This window comes from Physella acuta, unplaced genomic scaffold (genome assembly GCF_028476545.2).
Source record: "Physella acuta isolate Inbredline_101_S28 unplaced genomic scaffold, ASM2847654v3 ptg000157l, whole genome shotgun sequence".
Taxonomy (NCBI): Eukaryota; Metazoa; Mollusca; class Gastropoda; family Physidae; genus Physella; species Physella acuta.
The window spans coordinates 156,374-175,131 of NW_026731676.1; the positions used below are offsets into that span (position 1 = coordinate 156,374).

Below are 18,758 nucleotides of genomic sequence, written 5' to 3' on the forward strand. Positions count from 1 at the left end.
AGAGTTTTCATGCCAATATTATTGTGAGTTTTTTTTTTTTTTTTTTTTTTTTTTTTTTTTTAAAAAGCAAAGCATTTTGTTTATTTGTATTGTTTTTTCAAAAAGCAAAGCATTCAATTATTGTTGTAAGTTGATTATTAAAAAAAAACCACAAAAACAAAGCATTCCAATATTATTGTGTGTTAATTTGTTGATTATTTTTTCAAAAAACAAAAGCCAAGCATGCTGCATCATGCGAGGAGTATCACAGAATGGGCTACAGAACCAACGGCGTCTACCTGATCGACGTGGACGGGGCGGGTCCACTGGAACATTCCTACGTCACGTGTGAAATGGACACCAACCAAGTCGGGGGAACAACCATTGTTGAACACAATTTCTTACCCAACACCACTGTCCGTGGATCATGGCTACCTGACATCCAGTATACTTTAAAATACAGGTCATTTTTCTAATCAAGCTTAGCACCATTATTCATTAGTGATTTCATAGCCTAGTAAATCTCTGAATACTGTGGGTGACCACATAAGGTCGGATGCTGATATGTCCTCAATAATATGTTTTGACTTAAGTTGACAGTTTTATTTTATTTTTGCTATGTTAAATTGATAAATATGTATAAAAGTGCAGCCATCTTTGTTTCACCCTGGCTATGCTAATGTATGAAAAACTAAATTACTTACTTAACTGAAGAATTATTAATTAAATAAGAGCCTACACATAATATTTTTACATTACTTTTGTAATTTATGTTTTAGGGAACTGTCCAGGGAGCAGGTAACTACACTGACCAAAATATCTGGTCACTGTGAACAATATATACAATATATTTGCTCAAACTCACCAATAGAGTAAGTATCTAATACTTTTCTATTTCAGTAATCATCCTTTATGTACTTTGTTTAAAGCGTGGTCACAATTTTAAAGTATACATTAATCTTTTTTTTTATTTATAGATAAACAGCTATATTATCCTTCAAGAATAATTAGTAGATCATTTTTAATTAATTTTAATGTAATTGTTCATTTAAATTTTAGTTTAAAAATGTAACCTGATATTAACTTCACATTCACAATGTAATGAATTTTAACTGATAGTAGAACTTTAAAAGCTATGAATTATTTTCAATTTTAAAAAATTGTAAAAAATACATTCCAGTAATCAATTATAATTAATTTTCCAAACAAAATTTAGGCTTACAAAAAAGACGTGGTTCAAATCATCAACTGGCCAGATAGTAGATTACATTGGTGCCCCGTCCTCTGGATACTGTGACTGCCCACCTGGCAAGAGCTGCGGTGGAAAATCTTGCTACTGTGATCTGGGTAAAATTTCAATGCTTTTTTTTTCTAATTTAAAACTGAGTTAATATTTTTCTTCCAATGTAACATAGTTTAAATTTTTCTTCTTATTTACCACTTAGTTATTTATATAATTCATGGGCCGACATAGTTGGGTGGTAGATCGCTGGACTGCTATCCTAAAAGTGTCGAGTTTGGATCTCGGACTTACCAGGTCATCCCTTTATATGTCAATTTAAAAAAAAACTGGACCCCTGATTATTTGTCCTGTGGATCATTAGGTTGGAAAGGAAACTGTACTTATGCATTTTGAAACAATTTATTTAAATTTTTTTTCAATTGCAAATTCTGGGTTTTTTGGGTTTTTTTTGTACTTCAAAGGTATTAATTGTGACAATAGTTCAGTTATCAAGATATCATCACAACAAAAACTTTCATTGCAACCATTTTATTACTTACAGATAAGAAAGATATTACAATAGACAAAGGTTTCAACAAGATCAAGGAGCAGCTTCCTATCATGGAGCTGACATTTATCCAGAACCCGCAAGGCTCAGCTAACATGACCTTAGGACCTTTGAAGTGTTGGGGAAGTGGTAGGTAACCTTCTGTCAGCATATTTAATGTTTGTAAACAAAAAACTTGCAAGGATCTTCTGCTGGGGTAAAGATCTTCAACATAGTGCTAATACATTTTATAAATCCAAATGGACAGATGCAATGCATCCTGTATTACAGTTGTATTTTTTTAATGTGTTATTTTAAAAAAAAAATAATGCAGAAAATAAACAGGAAATTATTTGGGTAGATCTATTAGTTTAAAGCAATTATTTGAGGTTCTTGTAAAATACAGTGCCTCTAGTATAAGTATAGAACCATAACATCATGTTCAGTTTCTGTTTATGTACCATATTTATTTGAACTATTTTTTAAAGACTCAATGCTTGGTTAATGTACTTTTAATCTCATACCAATTAAGTAAAAGCCTTTGTTACAGACAAGTTATATTGGGGAAAAAAGTTATCTTATCCGTATGATATGCTACATGTTTACAGTTTAAAAATCCATTCTGACATCCTAATCACTTTATCCAATTGTTTATCTTTTAAAACTATCCAGATGACCAGCCATTAGAGAGTTCAATAACTATAACAAACAGGGACAGCTATTTACTACAGCATCCATGGACCTCAGGTGATTTAAAACTGAACTTCAAAACACACAAAACAAATGCAATACTGATGTACCAGTCCAGCAAGGAACAGGAGCATCCATACAACCTGGCTAAAGACAAAACTGGCAACATCTTTTATATTAAAATTATATCAGGTTTGTGGCTTCTTCTACTTTAAAATTAAAGTAGGTTTATACTTATTTTGTTCAGTATATTAATAATCTACCTCAAATATAAATGCTAACTAAGCTTAATTAGGCAAGTCTAAGTTTGATCCAATTGTAATGGCTATATATTCTCTTCACCGCACAGGTTAATTAGTATTAATTACTAACATAGCGACTAGCATTTAGATTAAAATAGGATATTTCACAAAAACACAAATTCAAAGAAACATAACTAAATTGTTATTGAAGTTGTATGAAATGTATGTTGTATGTATGGTGCTTGATATATTTTTTTTAATATATTTTTTTTTACATCAATAGATGATAGATGATATTTAAATGGTTTTCAGTTATATTTTTCTATTAATTCATTTTATAAATATAATTTTCAAGTTAATTCATTATAGACTATTCAATTACATGTTTATGTTTTGAAAACTTTAAAATTAAAGTGTTATTTTAACTTCAGAAACTGATGTGAAATTCTTCATGCAACTTGGTGAAAGTAAGATAGAAAAAATTCTGAGATCACCAAAGAAGCTTGACCAAGGAGACTGGCACATGATCAGCATTGAACATGACCGCTACAACGTGAGATTCTATCTGGACTCCACGTCGGCTATTGTTGACGTACCTGAAGGGGTGGAATCTGTCACAAACTTCACTGGCGTATTGTATCTTGGAGGGGTCAACAAAACGTATGTTTATACCACTTTTCTTTGAATTGTTTTACAGTTGAATAGAAGTTACATCTACTGATAAAGGAAAGGTTTCTTTGAATGCTGTATCCTCTAAATTTTTCTTTCTTGTAAATTAAGATATCAAATTGTAAGAATAGTTTTTGAAGCATAGTATATTACCAAATTTAAGTTAAAATTTAATCATTTTGTATACTTTGGTACCAACTGAAATAATTATGTTTAGAATTTAACTAATCTTGTTAAAAAATTAATTTAATGTCAATTAAAACAATTTGTTTCATTATTTTCCATTCAGCAATAACCTTTTGAACTTTTCTACTTTGCAGTATTCTGGAAACAGCTGAAGATTTTACTGGATGTTTGCACGGCTTTGTCTACAACAAGGAGTCAGTTGATCTCACTAAGTTGATTGATGCCAGGTACTAAGTGTTGCTCATTTTCTTTGTGTTTATATCTTTGTAAAGTGAGATCCACATTCTAATTACTATAGAAGTGTTGTGAAGCTTTACTGAGTTTTTAAGTAGAAGTTGCAGGTTGATGTTGTTTTTTAAAAGAATGTAATAGGTTAAATCTTGTAATGTTTTAGTACAAGTGGATTTTTTTCTTATATCAGTTTTAAAAGAATGTAATAGGATAAATCTTGTAAATGTTTTAGTACAAATGGTATTTTTTCTGATATCAATTTTAAAAGAATGTAAAAGTATAAATCTTATGATGTTTTAGTACAAATTTTGTTTTTTCTGTTATGAGTTTTAAAAGAATGTAATAGGATAAATCTTGTAATGTTTCAGTACTAGTGGTGTCACAAAGGGATGCATGTCATACTGCTGGCCCAACCCATGCAAGAATGGAGGAGTTTGTGAAGAGGACTGGTCACACTACAAGTGTACATGCACTGATGCTTGGGCTCATATGGGAGACAACTGTGAAATAGGTGACATATTTTAATTGTGTCCTCAAATTTAACAGTTTAAATAATAAATGGTGATATATTTTTTTAAAGTGCCTAAACAATTTTGTCTGCAGTATTATGAGTTATATAATGATTCAGTTTCACAACTACAATTTTTTGTCTGCAATATAATGATTTCTATTTGCACTTTACATGCTTTATTCTTTTGTAAGGTTTATCTGTAATAAATAAACTATAGCCTAGGATCTTTCTAGCCTTAACATTAAAAATTATCTTCAAAGTATTATTCACGCTGTACATACAATAAAAAAAAAGTATTATTGTAACAAGAATTTTATTAAATTTTGCAGTACCTACAATAAAAAAAAGTATTATTGTAACAAGAATTGTATTAAATTTTAGATCCCCTAAATCACCGGGAGTGAAAAAAAAAAAGTATTAACCTCATAAACCTCAAGAAATCGTAAAGACCTACTTTAATATTAATACTAGATATAAAAGTAACACACATAATAAGACATATAAAAAGTATCACTAATAAATAATGTAAATGTACTTGAAACTTAAAAAATAAGTATTAACCTCAAAATGTTGCCAAATTTTTTTTTTTATTTATGCCAAAAGTTTAATACAAAATATAATAAAAATGTAATTTCTTCCTGCCAGACTTGAATAAGGATTCAGTCACATTCAGTGGGCTGCCAAATTCCTTTCTCTTTTTTGACGTCTCTGACAAGCCCTCAGTTCTGGTAGATACAATTGTGTTGAGTTTCCGTACATGGATTACAAATGTGGTGCTCTTTTATGCCCATGACCAGATGGGCAACTTTGTGTTGCTGGAGTTGGTTGAGAACAATGTCATTAAGGTCAGCTTCAACAATTTTTACCAGATTGTGGAGGATACTGTCTCTACACAAGGTAATTATTCAAAGTAACAAACTGTAGATTTTCTGTATTTCCTTCACAAAATATTCATTTTATGATTTAGATTTACATCTTAGTATTTTTCTTTTTTATTTTAATAAAAAGTTTAAGAAAGGTATATATTTAAAACATGTTATTCTGAGATACAGTTGAAATACCTGAACTGGATTAATTGTAGTTATTTTTTTTACTATGTCAAAAATGTAGCTGACGTGCTTTTAGAACTAGTTACATTAAAACAGCTTCAAAAATAAAATAAAACTATTGTTTTGAAAGCAAGTTTTTGTTTGTGGACAATAAGCAAGCAAAAAAATAGCTTCAGTTAACCTTAGCCAATCTGTATTTTTTATTACATAAAATTGTCTGTTGACAGAGCCTTTGAATGATGGCCAATGGAAGCAAGTTGTTGTAGAAAATGTTCACAGCTACACTCGACTGATAGTTGAAGGCCAGTCAAAATTCATTGAAATGAAGAGAGGCCGCATTTCAATCTACAGATCAAAGCCATTCAAAAATGCTTTAAATGAGGGTAAATACACACAGCTTTTTATATCCTACTGTTTCAGCTATAAATTTATTAATATCTAACCAGGTAAATGTTATATCTAAATGAAAGATAACTATCTATTAATGCTTCAAATTATTTTTTTCAGTACATGTATATTGGAGTTACCCATTGGAAGAGCCACCAGCTTTTGTACATGCATACGTTGGAGGTTTGCCAAGTGACGTCAGTTTCTTGAAGCCAATTGAAGGGTGCATTAGAGGGATGCGTGTGGGAGATCATGTGTTTTCATTATCAGAACAGGCAACAGCATTGGATAATGACACGTGTATGTTTTTGGATCAAAAGTTTATAGTATTAAATTTCTTGTGTTTATTTCACACATTTATAGAAGTTTCATTTAAATAAATCTTTAAAAAGTAGCTACTCATTTAGACCCAGCCATCCATGGGATAGATGAAGTAGAGCTCACCTGTTTTTGTGCATTTGAAGGGATAGTGTGGTCAGTACTATGCAGAGATTTTTCCAGGCATCTCTTCGGGGGAGCCCCGTCTGGAAGAAACACTGGTACTATGATTTGTTATTTTTTTACAGTGGTTGCACTCTCCTGTGAAAGAGGCTGTGAAGTGAACACTTGTCTGCATAAAGGAATTTGCAAGGAAAAATGGAGGAATAAAAATTTTGAATGCAACTGTGCAGATAGCGGCTTCACTGGCTTTAGATGTGAAAAAGGTTTGTAAGCAAGTTTGGTATGAAGTCAACAGACCTAGCTATTGTGGATACACTTGTAGACTCTTGACAGTCTATGAATGCAGTTCTTATGTCAAAATAAATTCCTATTAAACTTACCAACAGAATCATAAAATGGGTTGTCTTGAGAGTTGGATGCTAATAATAATTTCAACTTTTACACAAAATGTTCTAATGTTTTTTTAAACACTTCAAATTTAATGAAAAATAATTAGGCCTTTAAATTTTCTTTATGTAAATCTTATCAATTAAATAGATTGTAAAAATCCTATCCTAAATAGAAGCCATGTTGTTAAGTTTTTATTGTGAAACATTTTAATTCCATTTGTTATTTCTTGCCCAATTATTTCAAATAAGGAAAAATTTTATTTATTTATTATGTTACAATCATAGTTGTTGATTGATATATTATTATATTGATATTGATAGTTTTAATCTCAATTTAAATTAAATTTCTCATTTTTTTGTCAGAGCCTTCAATTTTAGTGAAAGGCAATACAGTGGTACGTCATGTACTCGATCTTGGCCCCATGGAAGAGTACAGTGTGAGTGAAACTTTGTCATTCCGCTTTAAGTATGACAACCAGCACAAAAACAGTTACAGCCTTGGTAAAGAAACAGTGTTGGCTTACATTGCCAGCTCAAAGTAAGTGGAAAATAAATGTCACTATTTTTAAAAATTCAATTGTATTTATTCTGTATTTTTCATTTAACTGTATAAACTAATTTACACCTTAAAATATTTGTCGTTTTTAGTTTTAAAGATTACATTCTCATCACACTGGATAATCTGGGGAATTTAAAAATGGAAACCAATCAAGGCTCAGGAGTTTGTAAGTAATTTTTTTTTTAATCTCAAATCCTAAACGGCAACATTTTGTATTAATTTTTTTTTAATTAGTTCACTACGCAATATGATTCCTATTTAATTTTATGTAAAGGAATTGAAGTTTTATAAAATAAATCTAAAAATTTGGATTGCATTTTATAAAATTGCATAAAGTGCTGAGAATTATTTAGCAAAAGTAAAAATAGATCTATTTTGGATATAGTTAATTTAATTGTTTCATGGTATATAAGGTTTGAAAATTACCATTTGGGTGTTTGTGTTATTTTACTGATAAAGAGAAAAGGGTTACATGTAGCATAAATATGTTTTTAAAATTTGATTTTTTTTAACTAAATATTATATTTCTAAATATGATATTTTTATTTTTTACCAAATACTCTGCTTTCCACATCCCAGATAAAATGAAACTAACTGGTGACTTTAAAGATGGCAGAGCTCATGACTTTTCATACAGCAGAAAAACACCAAACATTAATTTGCAAGTGAGTTACACTTGAATGTCTTTATATCAAATTTTTAAACATATTTTGATTTGCAGCCATCAATGTTTCTTGAGCAGGCATTCTAGCAGCAATCGCTTATTATCTATTGGATCAAACCAAAGTTCAGTTTCTCCCACTCATTTGTTTGCATAAATATGAACATTTCTTTCTTTTCATAGCTATGCATTTTCTTCTGATATCCACCATCAATATAAATCCCCTACATACCTCTGTCCCATTACCTAAATAGAGCTCTAAACATCAAAACACAACAAAAACATTTGATTGATAACACTTCATTTTCATTTTGATGAAGAGGTTGTGGCCTTAAATTTTTCAACAACATTTTTTAGCTTGTTATTTTGAGTATTCTTTATAAATCTGCAGTACATCATTTTTTTAAAATAACATCTATTTCTGGAAACTTTTTGTATCAATACAGTTTGGCATTATGTTGTTATTAAAATGTTTGACAAATATTTGAAAAGGAAATTTTTAGGTTAACTTTTTGTAGGACTTCACCTATAATACCTAAAGGCCTATAAACAATAGTTTGATTAGTGATTTGTATTTTAGAGCTCATAGTATAATTGTTAGAAAATTGTTTTTTAACCATCAGTTTATTTTATTTAAATAATTAAGGGGGGAAAAAAATTTAGGTCATTTCCACGAGGTTCATACATTAAAAACAACATTTATTTAAAGCTATTTTAATAATGATCTGTTTTTATGTATAGTGCATTCATAATACAACTATTTAAGATTTTTAATTAAATTTTTTCAATAATTAACTTTTACATTGTAATGATTTAAAAACTATGCCTGCAAGCTTAGTCTGAAAACATTCAAGACTGATGCATGGCAATCTTTGCATGGCAATGTAACAGTGTAACACTGTTGTGTTACTGTTGTTAATTAATGCTAATCTGAATGACAAAAAAGTAATAAATAATAAATAACATACATTAACTGTAACATACAATAAACACGTTATTGTGAGCTTATTTATTTTTTTAGGAAAAAAATCACATTTTTGTTTTATTTTAAATTATCTTTATTTGCGTTATTCTGTGTTCAAATTGCTGTTGTTGCTTTAAATTTTAAAGACAGTTTCACAAGGTAGAAGTTAAAAAAATTGTTTTATCACAAGACATGGCATTTTCTTCTCACAATATCAAAAAGTGCTGGAATTCATTTTATAAGTAGATCTATATCAAAGCCAAACTTTTCAAATAAAATTTGAAAATCAGAATCATGTCAGTAAAAGATTAAAAGATAAAACTAATCAGAATCATTTTAGTAAAGGATTAAAAGAAAAACTATCTTTTACAGACAAACCAATATATCATAAAGTTAACTATTAAGATATTATTAAACAAAACATATGAACAGCATTTACACAACTGTAAAGGGAAAAATTAAATGAATTGTAAATCTGTACCTCAGAACATGCAGCCCATCAGTGTGGTGGTTTTACAGGTCAAACCTCTTGACCCTTTTGGAAATGTCATTGTAAGTACTGCCGTTCTATATGAAGCCATGTCCGTATTTGATGCCACTATTTTAATCCAGCACTCTCATTTTTATGCTTTAGCTATACATATGCATTTCTTCTTACTATTTTGCTTCAGAATCCTTCTATGCAAAATGTTTGCTTTTAGCATGTAGAACATGTCTTACTATTAGAAATAATTTGTGGGTATTATCTAGTATATTTTTAGTGGTGAACAAATGTTAAAATAATTATTATTTATTTGAACTTGATTTTAATTTTTTTTTTATTTTTAAAGATATGAAAAAATATTTTATTATTTGAAGTCCAAATAGAGTTTTTTTTTATTTTTAAAAATATGAAAAAATATTTTATTATTTGAAGACCAAATAGAGTTTATCTATTTGTACTTTAATGCAACTTTTTTTGCATGTTATTAAGCTCATCTCTTGATTTTGAACAGCCAAACAGATTTTAATATTCCACCTAATTGTTTACTCATTCATAAAATTATTTTAAAACAAGTTCAAAGTTTTTATGAATATGCTACAGCAGCTTTATATATTGCATTTGTCTGCTTGGTCAACACATTTTAATGCTCTTGGTATTTGTAATTGCCATCTTCAAGCTATTGAATACATGTATTTTAACCCTCCATCATCTGTCATTCACAATCCTGATTCATTTTGTTGTGGAAGTTGATCATCTTTTTGTTAATCTTGGCAACTTGTCATTTTTATGTGAAGACATTTACACAAAATGATACACAGACTGAAATAACATCCCAGACATTTTCTTTAATCTTAGTTTGTAGAATAACATACTTTGCTTGTAGGAAATGAGACTGATTCTAAGTAGTTATTCAAATAACAACTTTAATTATGCTTAAAAACACTAATTTGAATTAGTGGTAGAACATATTTTGCTTGTTATTAATTTTGCTTTAATCCAAAGTTTCTTTTAACAAATCATGCATAATTACTACGTGTAAATGAGAAACATTTGTGGATATATATTTAGTCAATCAAAATAAGGATTTGTCTTTTGTCACAACAATAATTTTAGACTGAGAAGAGATTTAGCATTTTGACTTAAAGTTGAGCTGCTTCTTTTACATAATAGAAGATTTACATCTTCAACATACCTACATTTCTAATAATTTCACACACATAATTTTATGAAATTTTTAACACCATTTTTAATGTAATGCAGGCCCAATGTGTATCCAGCAAATCATCATAAATATATCTTTATTTATTTTATTTCTCATATTTTGTATTGAGAAGTGTATTAGTATTAATTACAGGCTAGGCATACCCTTTATTTTGAAATTATCATTGATCATTATTCATTATAGGAATTTAGTCTTGTTGCAGTGAAATGTTATGACATAGTTATCTGTATTTGTTTAGATTCAATCACAAAGAGAAATAACCCCATTTGCATGAGAATAAAAAAAATGAGAAAAAAAAGTTATGTAATTTAGGCATTTTTGAAATAACACTTGTCTAGTTAAGTATGACTAATACAGTAGGAAATTAGAAAATAGACTTACTAAAAAATGCTTAAACCATTATAGTACAAAAATAGTACAAAATAATAAATAAAGTATCTTGATATAACTAAAATTGAATAAATGAATCTTTAGTTATTAGAATCATTAAGCATTTTACTTACAATTTTATATTACAAAACTAAATGTGCATTTAACTTTTTTAAAAAAACCTAATAAAGAACCGTAACTCTCTGCATTGAACAAATAAAACATTAACTAATTAACATTAAATACATGATTTTTTGTATGTAGAAAATTAATTTTGTGATTGTAACAATTCAATTTTATTTATACAGGTGGATGGAACAGTGGAGACTATGAATAATTATCCAGCATATCCATTAAATAACTTAAATGCTATTTACATTGGAGGATATATAATGGATGCTATAAAATTTTCTAATGTAGCTAACTTCTCTGGATGTATTTCCAGTAAGTTTTTGACATGTGGACATTTATTTTTAAATATATACCATTAATTAATAAGCATTGCACTTTTAAGAACTGTTATATTATACAGGAAAGTGTTTTGTGTATTATTATGGCACATATTGTGTTTTATTACTTACTAAAATGCCACTATGATATCCTCCCCTAAAATTATATTATTTTAATTAAAAACATTTTTGTGGGTAATTTAATTGTATTGTTCTCAATATATTACTTTTGATAACTTTTTAGTTTAGATCAAAACTAGAATCTATTAATAGTATTAATGAAAATTCCTGATCATAAATTGCTTTTTGTCCCTGCATTCTCTTTAATGTGTATGAAACATAACTAATTTATTCATACAATTACTTGGCAATGTAAAGCCCATAAAACCATTTCTTAAAGACAGTAATTCATGTCTTTAAAAAAAGTAAAAGATTTATTTTAATCCAAATTTCCTGTTTTCTTACTAAACAGACACAGTTTTCAAACCCAAGGATTCGAGCCTGCTGATGTTCTACACCCTGCGAGATCTGTACATCAATGTATCTAACATAGATGTTCTAGGGGAGGCAACTACCACTTGCTCAACTAGTGAGTTAGAGGAGACAACTACCAGGTACAGCACTTCAGTGTCCAAGGTTACACCTGGGACTTACAAGGCAAGTTTGGTTCATTTTATGCTACAGTACTTTACTTATACAATATGTAGGGATGAATGGTTGATCTTGTAATTGTTATTGGCCACCTCTGAGGCTAACCAGTTCACTCATCTGTGTCTTGCTGGTCAACAAGGTCGGGTCAGTAAAGCTCATGGTTACTACACCATGTAATTGCTGTAGGCCACCTCTGAGCCTACTCAGCTGATATGGGTACCTGAATTGAGTTAGAGCAGCTAGCCATAAACCAAAAAAATTCTACTTTGAATTCTCCCGTCTGAACTGCATTTCAAATTTTAACTTAAAGTTTTATTCCTTAAATGTTAAGCTATGATCATCACTGAATTGCTATTTGTATTTGTATTCATGTTTGGGATATATTCATCTGTGTCTTGTGGATTGGCATGGTTGGATCAGTAAAGCTCATGATTGCTAAACCAAAAAAGTCCCTAGTTCAAACCCCTGGGTAGATGAGGCTTAATAGCTAGGGACAGCAACCCATCTAGGAAAGAAAACACCAAAATCAAACAACTGCTGCCTTGTAGTTCTTGTAGTTTTATGCTGTGGAAGAAAATCCAGAAAGAAAAGCAGGCTGAAATTGGAGAACGGCCTGTTTGGTGCATAACAATTTGCCATGTAATACTTAATTGTGTTGAAGGAAATCCCCTCCAGCATTACAAATAAAAATGAAGATGAAGAAGAAGATCTGTGTCTTATAATCCACTCAGCCTCTCACAATGCCACCGTGGTTAAACAGTGAGATTGTGGTGAAGCCACTCGGGCCCATCCCCAACCAAGGCAGTCCACCAACAACGCCTCTGTTTACAACAACGCTGTCCAGCAACTCTAGGAATGAAACAGTCCCTATCTATCAATCCAAAGACAAGGACCCTGTAGATGACATTACAATTAGTAAGTACAGTTTTATTTCCATTTTTCAATCCTTTCAGTGTTCTTCTTCATATATTTCATTATTTTTTAAATTCACTCAATTTACTAATAGGTACATGATGGTCAATGTGTGCTTCTGTTTCTGGATATTATGGATTAAATCTTGCTCATTTAACAATTTCTCTTTGTTTTCTTCAAATGGTGTCTAACTTAGTTTTATAACTGTTAGATTTATCACAGTTTGGTTAACAAAAATTTATGTTAATTTGTAGGTTGTATTAAAGTATGATTCTACTAGGATAATATAAAATAAATGATTTTAAAGTAGTCTGAAAAAAAAAATTAATGCAACAGAGAGTCTGCCCATAAATGTGAGGTGGAGGTGGGGCGATTGGACTTTGTGATGATTTTGATGAGTTGGAGAGTTGAGAATATGTGATGAGCAACCCTTAACCTGAAAACTAGATTATATAAAATTAGAAATAATTCACTTACAAATTATGTACCATTTTTTAAAAAACATTCACAAACAATTTTTATGCATTCATTCATGTTATGTTTACTGTTCCAGTTATTGTGGTTTCCATCATCGCGGCACTGCTGATCATCACCTTATGCGTGGCCTTGATCCTAGTCAGGAAGCGCAAGCAGCGCGGCGACTACCTGGTCAAGAATGAAGGTGATGCTGACATGGAGCTCAAACAGCCCCTGAACCACAACAACCATTCCTCACCCTACTCCCAGCCCCCCAAGTTCCCCTCCCACACCCTGCCCAGGTCAGGCAACAGAACCAATCCTAGTTTTGAGATGACCAACAGCCCTGTACCTGCAGATCATTTAGCCAAGCTGGATGAGTTTAGTATGATCACTGCTATATTGGGGCCCAGAGGTAGGAGCATCTTGTTTTCAAACACAGCTTAGGTTAGAAATATAGTGCAATATTATTAAAATCAGGTTTTAAAATTTGAGATTAAGGAATTTTTATAAATCTGTTTTATTTGAAAAATTGTAATTTACTCTTCGAAGTTTTATTTCTTGAAATAATTTCCTGTTTGTGTACAGAAATCTACCATATCTACAGATATTTTTAATCCCATTTTCTAATAGATCTATATCAGTTAAAATATCTTTGAATTTCTAATTATGTTGGTTTATCACTTATATGTATAGCTACATAAAGACTGATTTTCTATCCATAAATATATTTTTTTTCTTAAAATTGGATTTTATGATCCTTGTTTAATAGTAACCATTTGACCATTTTACAGCACCAAAAGCTGACACATTACCTGCAGATCTCTCTAAAAAGAGATACAATCAAGGAAGCTATGTGAGTTGTCCTCAAATATATAAAAATAAATAAAATTTTATTTATACCTTGCATGGAGCTTAAGTTTTAAACAAAATATACAGTTTGGTTAACCCTAAAGATACTGTTCAAATTTTTAGCAACTAAGAGGTATGAACATTATACATTATTTAGTTCAGAAGATAGGAGAATGTATTTTTCATTAAATTACTTTGTTCACTTTTGGCTAGCCTCTTATGGATGATGAGAAAGAATACATTAGCCCTATATTCAATGCTCGAAAGCAGAGACCAGCTTCATCTATCTCAGAGGTACTTGAAGAGCTAGAGAGAAGGCAGTTTCCCTTTCAGAATGGTGAGTATGTCAGAGTGAATTGTAGAGAAACAGAAATAGAATCTTTGAACACAGAAGACCAGGAACCTTTCTTCCAATATTCTTTTGACAATTAACCATTAAGATTAAGTGGAAACATTTTTTTCATTTTTTCTTCATCTTGTATTATTTTTAGCTGTATTAATACAAATCTACCTACCATCTAATATAATTGAATATTTGTACATTGGTATACTCATGGCTGTTTTACTTTTAGTTTTAAAGCACTGAAAAGAGAGGGAAAAAAAATTTGTCTTTGAAAAAAAATAGATGCATTTTCTCAGTACTTTTGATTCTATTTAAATTAAATCTTTTAATATATTGAAATACTGTTATTCAAACCTAAAACCAAATTTTGAAAAAGAAGCCATCCATTTGTTACTTATTTAATTAATAATAGTTTAACCAACTGAATAAATTTTAAATATTAAAAAATTGATTTGAAGACCAGCTTCAATTGTGTATCTTTATTCTAATACCTGCCATGAAGGATCTCCAGATGATATGATAAGGAGAAGCCATGGGGAAGGGGACTTGGAATGGGATCCACAAGCTGATACTACAAGTCCCATTAGACACGTAAGCGTTTCAATTGTTTCTCCAAAAGGTTTGCTTTCTGTTTTTTTAACCTGTTTTCTGAGACTTTTCAAAGCATTTGTGAAGTAGAAAGTTGAAGTCATTTGAGTATTCTTCAGGCTTGTTGTCTACCTATCCTTATTTCATCATGTATGTTACTATAGTAGTTAGTACTCTTATTGAAATGACCAAAAATGTATCAATTAGAATTAATTTTTCAGTTTTATGTGTAATTTAAACTCTTAATCAAAGTATTATTTTGTTTATTAGTTGCTCATTCAAAAAGCAAAAAAAAAATGCAATTATGCTAATTAAATTGTATATTCTTTTAATTCAGCGTAAAAAAGATTTTAAAATTTTTAAAAACGATTTCAACCTAATGAATGCTTTCACTTGCAGTGTAGCTAAACTTTCCACTACTGTTTTCAAATGTGTGAAATACATGTGCTGTATAATTGTTATGCTTTCTTTGTTTTATTATATATTATAAAGAAAATTGTTTTGATTTTAATGTTGAAGGATAGCTAACTTGAAATCAAGATAAGTAGGCCTATATTTCCCTCAAAACAAAACTACATATTAAATTATAGAAACTGTAGAAACATTTTAAATACTGTTTTGTTTCTTAGTATTTTTTCTAATCTCAAGTATTTTAAGTTTTTTAACAAATAAACTTTTCTGCCAATTTTATAAAATGGGCTGTGGAAAATAAGAGCTGGAACAATTTTTTGTCTTGTTTGAATTTTTTAAATGACTGGCTCCAGTTGTATTGGAAAGAATAAAAATTTCAAATTTAATTTACTGGATAATTGTCAATTTAAACTATTAATTTGTTTAACTTTATAAATCTCTGGACAAAATGTACTCAGATTAATATTACCCAATCTTTAACCATAGTTTGGTTTTATAGCAATAATGAACACCTGTGGTTAATTCTTGTATAAGCTATTCAAGGCCATTCAAAGATTTTAAATAGATGCTATAATTTAATACCATTTTTGAAGTGTCATTTTGGCTCAAGATGTATGAAAACTAGTTTGTTTATTCTGTTGAATCCACAGCCCTACTTTTGACAGGACTTTTACTCTTTAAGTTTGTTGAAAGTTTTTTTTCAATGAATTAAAATCAAAATTATTTTTTTACTAATTTGCACAAATATGAATATTGTTTTGCATTCTAAAATTTTGAATATTAATTTTAAATAATATTGTGTTCTAAAATTTTTGTTGTTTTTATGGTTTTATCATTAACCTTAGCACATAGGATATTGTTTTTTTTTTATGTTCACCTCAAACTGAATGAGCTTTCAAATTACAAAATTGCCTGTTGGTAGTTGAAATACATTTTATTTCATTAAAATTATAATTTCCTGCTACCCTTTGCTTGATTTATTTTCATGGCTTTAGGAAGACATCCTATTTTTTAATACCGGTACACCTTTATTGCCCATTCCTGATGAGCTGGAGGAGTCCAGATTGAGCAGCTTTTCTGGTCACCCATCCAGCTTTGGTGGTGACAGTTACCAGGTTTGTCCTCAACCAATGTTTACTGGTCTAATCCTCCCCTATTCCTTTACATTAAAAATCACAACTTAAGTAATACTTAATGTGCTATTACAAAAAGCACATAGAAAATAAATTTTAAATTATTAAGCAAAATAATTCATTGTTAGGTTATGTAAAAATAAATTCTGGATGTTTTTGATTAGTTTTAAAAGCATAAATAGTAGTTTTATCAATACATTCAATTCAATAAATACAACTGTCTTACTTAATAGCTGCTGAAAGACTAAGTATTAAGTATATCCTAATTTTCTGTAGTTTCTTTTCCAATAAATGTCATGAACTTAATGTCAATTTTTCTGTTTGTGCTATTATCCTACAAACCTTTTGTCAGAATTGTTTAAAATAATAAAACAGTAAATGTTGAATGAATTACCATATGTATTATACATTGTTTTAAATATTAGTTTGATTAGAAGACCCACTTTTCCAGTAAAATAATAACACCTACACTTTGGAAGAGTAAATGCTTTTCAAAATATTTATGCTTATTATGTTTAATTTTAAAAATTATTTTGAAGTTATAAAATCTATTTTACATTATAATTCTTCCTTTTAAATGTTGCATTATAGTCAACCTTATGCCACATCTAGGGAATATTTATTTTATAAATATATTTCCAGACCTATTAATTTTTTCAAAATTCCCTTTTATTTAGTAAGCTTTATTATTAACAGTGTATGCTATTTTTACATTTATTATTTACATTTAGGATAGACACAATAAAGACCTTTATTATAACCTTTAGTATTTGTTGCATTTTCACAGCTTTTGGCATGCACTTTTGCCTGAATTTAAGTGTTAATTTGTATTCTAGACTAATTTTTTAAAAATAATTTTATTCTTTTGTCTTGGGGAAACCGCACTTCACTCAAAAGTAATTAGATTTGTTTCAAACGATTTTTCAGAAAGCAGACACATATGAAGGGTCCAATTCCCCACCCTGGTCCAGTCACATGACCAGCGGTGCTGAATGCAATGGAGACTCAGGTTACGAGGCCGAGTCCAGACCTGAGGTGACGGAGGACGACATCACCCCTGAAACGCTGGGCGATGACGACTACGACACCCACCACCATAAACTGTTCTCGTTTCACGTTCCAGACATCCACCCAGACAGCTCACCCAACATGTCGGAGCTGAGCGCCAGAGAGAGGCTGCTGCGGGATGGCACCGAGGTGTGACCCAGCCCGCACGACACCGAGGTGTGACCCAGCCCGCACGACTCCGAGGTGTGACCCAGCCCGCACGACTCAAGTATTAGTAGCTTTAAATAATTCCATGAAGAGTTACAATTTTAAAGTATCTGTGTTTGCTTCAAACATTTCTGGACATGCTCCGTGATTGTGGCAAAGGTATTCATACTCCCCATTGCTACCTCTACAATACGAGTGCAATGGCTTCTTAGCTTATTTACAGCATTTGCACAGACTTACTTTTGGCGATATCGGAATGCTTTCAGCATTTAATCTCCATGAACAAGGACAATGTGTTAATATAAAATAATCAAGACAAACTGATACACTCAACATAAATAAATACTATTATAATACTAATATAATACTAAATAATACTTAGAAACCTAAAGTTGGTTAGTGTATTTATAATTGAGCATTTTGAAAATTAAAAACCGTAAAATAAAAAGCATTTCTAATAAGCTTTTTTTTCTTTACAGTATTGTATATGTATGTTACATAGTTAATAAAATAATTGTATTATTGCTACTGGTATGTTAAGATTTATAATTTATAAATTACTGAATGTATTGAAATTTATCATTCATTAGACAATTTATTTCAATTTAAAATACTGTGTTTATGTGCAATAAATTGTTTCACCTATACAGTCAGAACGTCTACCTAACAATGTTTAAAATTAAAGTTTATAACAGCCAAATTTATTTTTTAGTCTTACAGTATTAGTTCTATATTCAAAGTACATGTATTCTAATATAAATACATACTTGAGAGGTCTGTAAAGATAACTAGTGTTACTTTTTTTCTTATATAAATATAAGTGTAGTGAGATCACAACGCTCATGATATTGAGTTAAGAACATCTATGTGGAATTCCTCCCTCCTTCCCTCCCCTCCCACCATGGATCACCATTGTTGCTTTAAAGCTGTGCACAACTTCAGCTGT

The 18,758-nt window shown here is 30.0% G+C and overlaps 2 protein-coding genes across 5 annotated transcripts; both read left to right on the plus strand.

Annotated features, from left to right (window-relative positions):
- Positions 1-222: 222 nt before the first annotated feature.
- LOC131935767 (axotactin-like) lies at positions 223-12,079 on the plus strand. Its single transcript, XM_059292412.1, has 19 exons — positions 223-442; positions 759-851; positions 1,196-1,326; positions 1,764-1,898; positions 2,421-2,630; positions 3,112-3,340; positions 3,670-3,762; positions 4,135-4,277; positions 4,923-5,174; positions 5,554-5,709; positions 5,834-6,013; positions 6,280-6,417; positions 6,907-7,081; positions 7,192-7,268; positions 7,682-7,767; positions 9,214-9,279; positions 11,111-11,246; positions 11,724-11,908; positions 12,002-12,079. The coding sequence occupies exons 1-19, from the start codon at positions 252-254 to the stop codon at positions 12,077-12,079; spliced, it is 2,754 nt and encodes a 917-aa protein (XP_059148395.1). The 5' UTR covers positions 223-251.
- Positions 12,080-12,637: 558 nt separating this feature from the next.
- Positions 12,638-18,141, plus strand: LOC131935760 (uncharacterized). Of its 4 annotated transcripts, none has more exons than XM_059292407.1 (8): positions 12,638-12,817; positions 13,368-13,685; positions 14,065-14,126; positions 14,336-14,459; positions 14,968-15,056; positions 16,460-16,579; positions 17,525-17,794; positions 17,849-18,141. In XM_059292407.1, the coding sequence occupies exons 1-8, from the start codon at positions 12,643-12,645 to the stop codon at positions 17,852-17,854; spliced, it is 1,164 nt and encodes a 387-aa protein (XP_059148390.1). In that variant the 5' UTR covers positions 12,638-12,642; the 3' UTR covers positions 17,855-18,141. The 4 variants fall into 4 exon arrangements, with proteins under 4 accessions (XP_059148390.1, XP_059148392.1, XP_059148389.1 ...); XM_059292409.1 differs by lacking the exon at positions 17,849-18,141 and adding an exon at positions 16,831-16,852 and having other exon boundaries at positions 17,525-17,600; XM_059292406.1 differs by having other exon boundaries at positions 17,525-18,141.
- The last annotated feature ends 617 nt before the right edge of the window (positions 18,142-18,758 follow it).

Bases quoted from the DNA above. Each gene is read 5' to 3' on its own strand.
- LOC131935767 (XM_059292412.1), top strand. From the start codon at position 252: ATGGGCTACAGAACCAACGGCGTCTACCTGATCGACGTGGACGGGGCG. The intron at 5,175-5,553 runs GTAATTATTCAA...GTCTGTTGACAG, and splicing joins GGATACTGTCTCTACACAAG to AGCCTTTGAATGATGGCCAA. The intron at 6,418-6,906 runs GTTTGTAAGCAA...TTTTTTTGTCAG, and splicing joins TGGCTTTAGATGTGAAAAAG to AGCCTTCAATTTTAGTGAAA.
- LOC131935760 (XM_059292406.1), top strand. From the start codon at position 12,643: ATGCCACCGTGGTTAAACAGTGAGATTGTGGTGAAGCCACTCGGGCCC. The intron at 15,057-16,459 runs GTAAGCGTTTCA...TCATGGCTTTAG, and splicing joins CTACAAGTCCCATTAGACAC to GAAGACATCCTATTTTTTAA. The intron at 16,580-17,524 runs GTTTGTCCTCAA...ACGATTTTTCAG, and splicing joins TTGGTGGTGACAGTTACCAG to AAAGCAGACACATATGAAGG.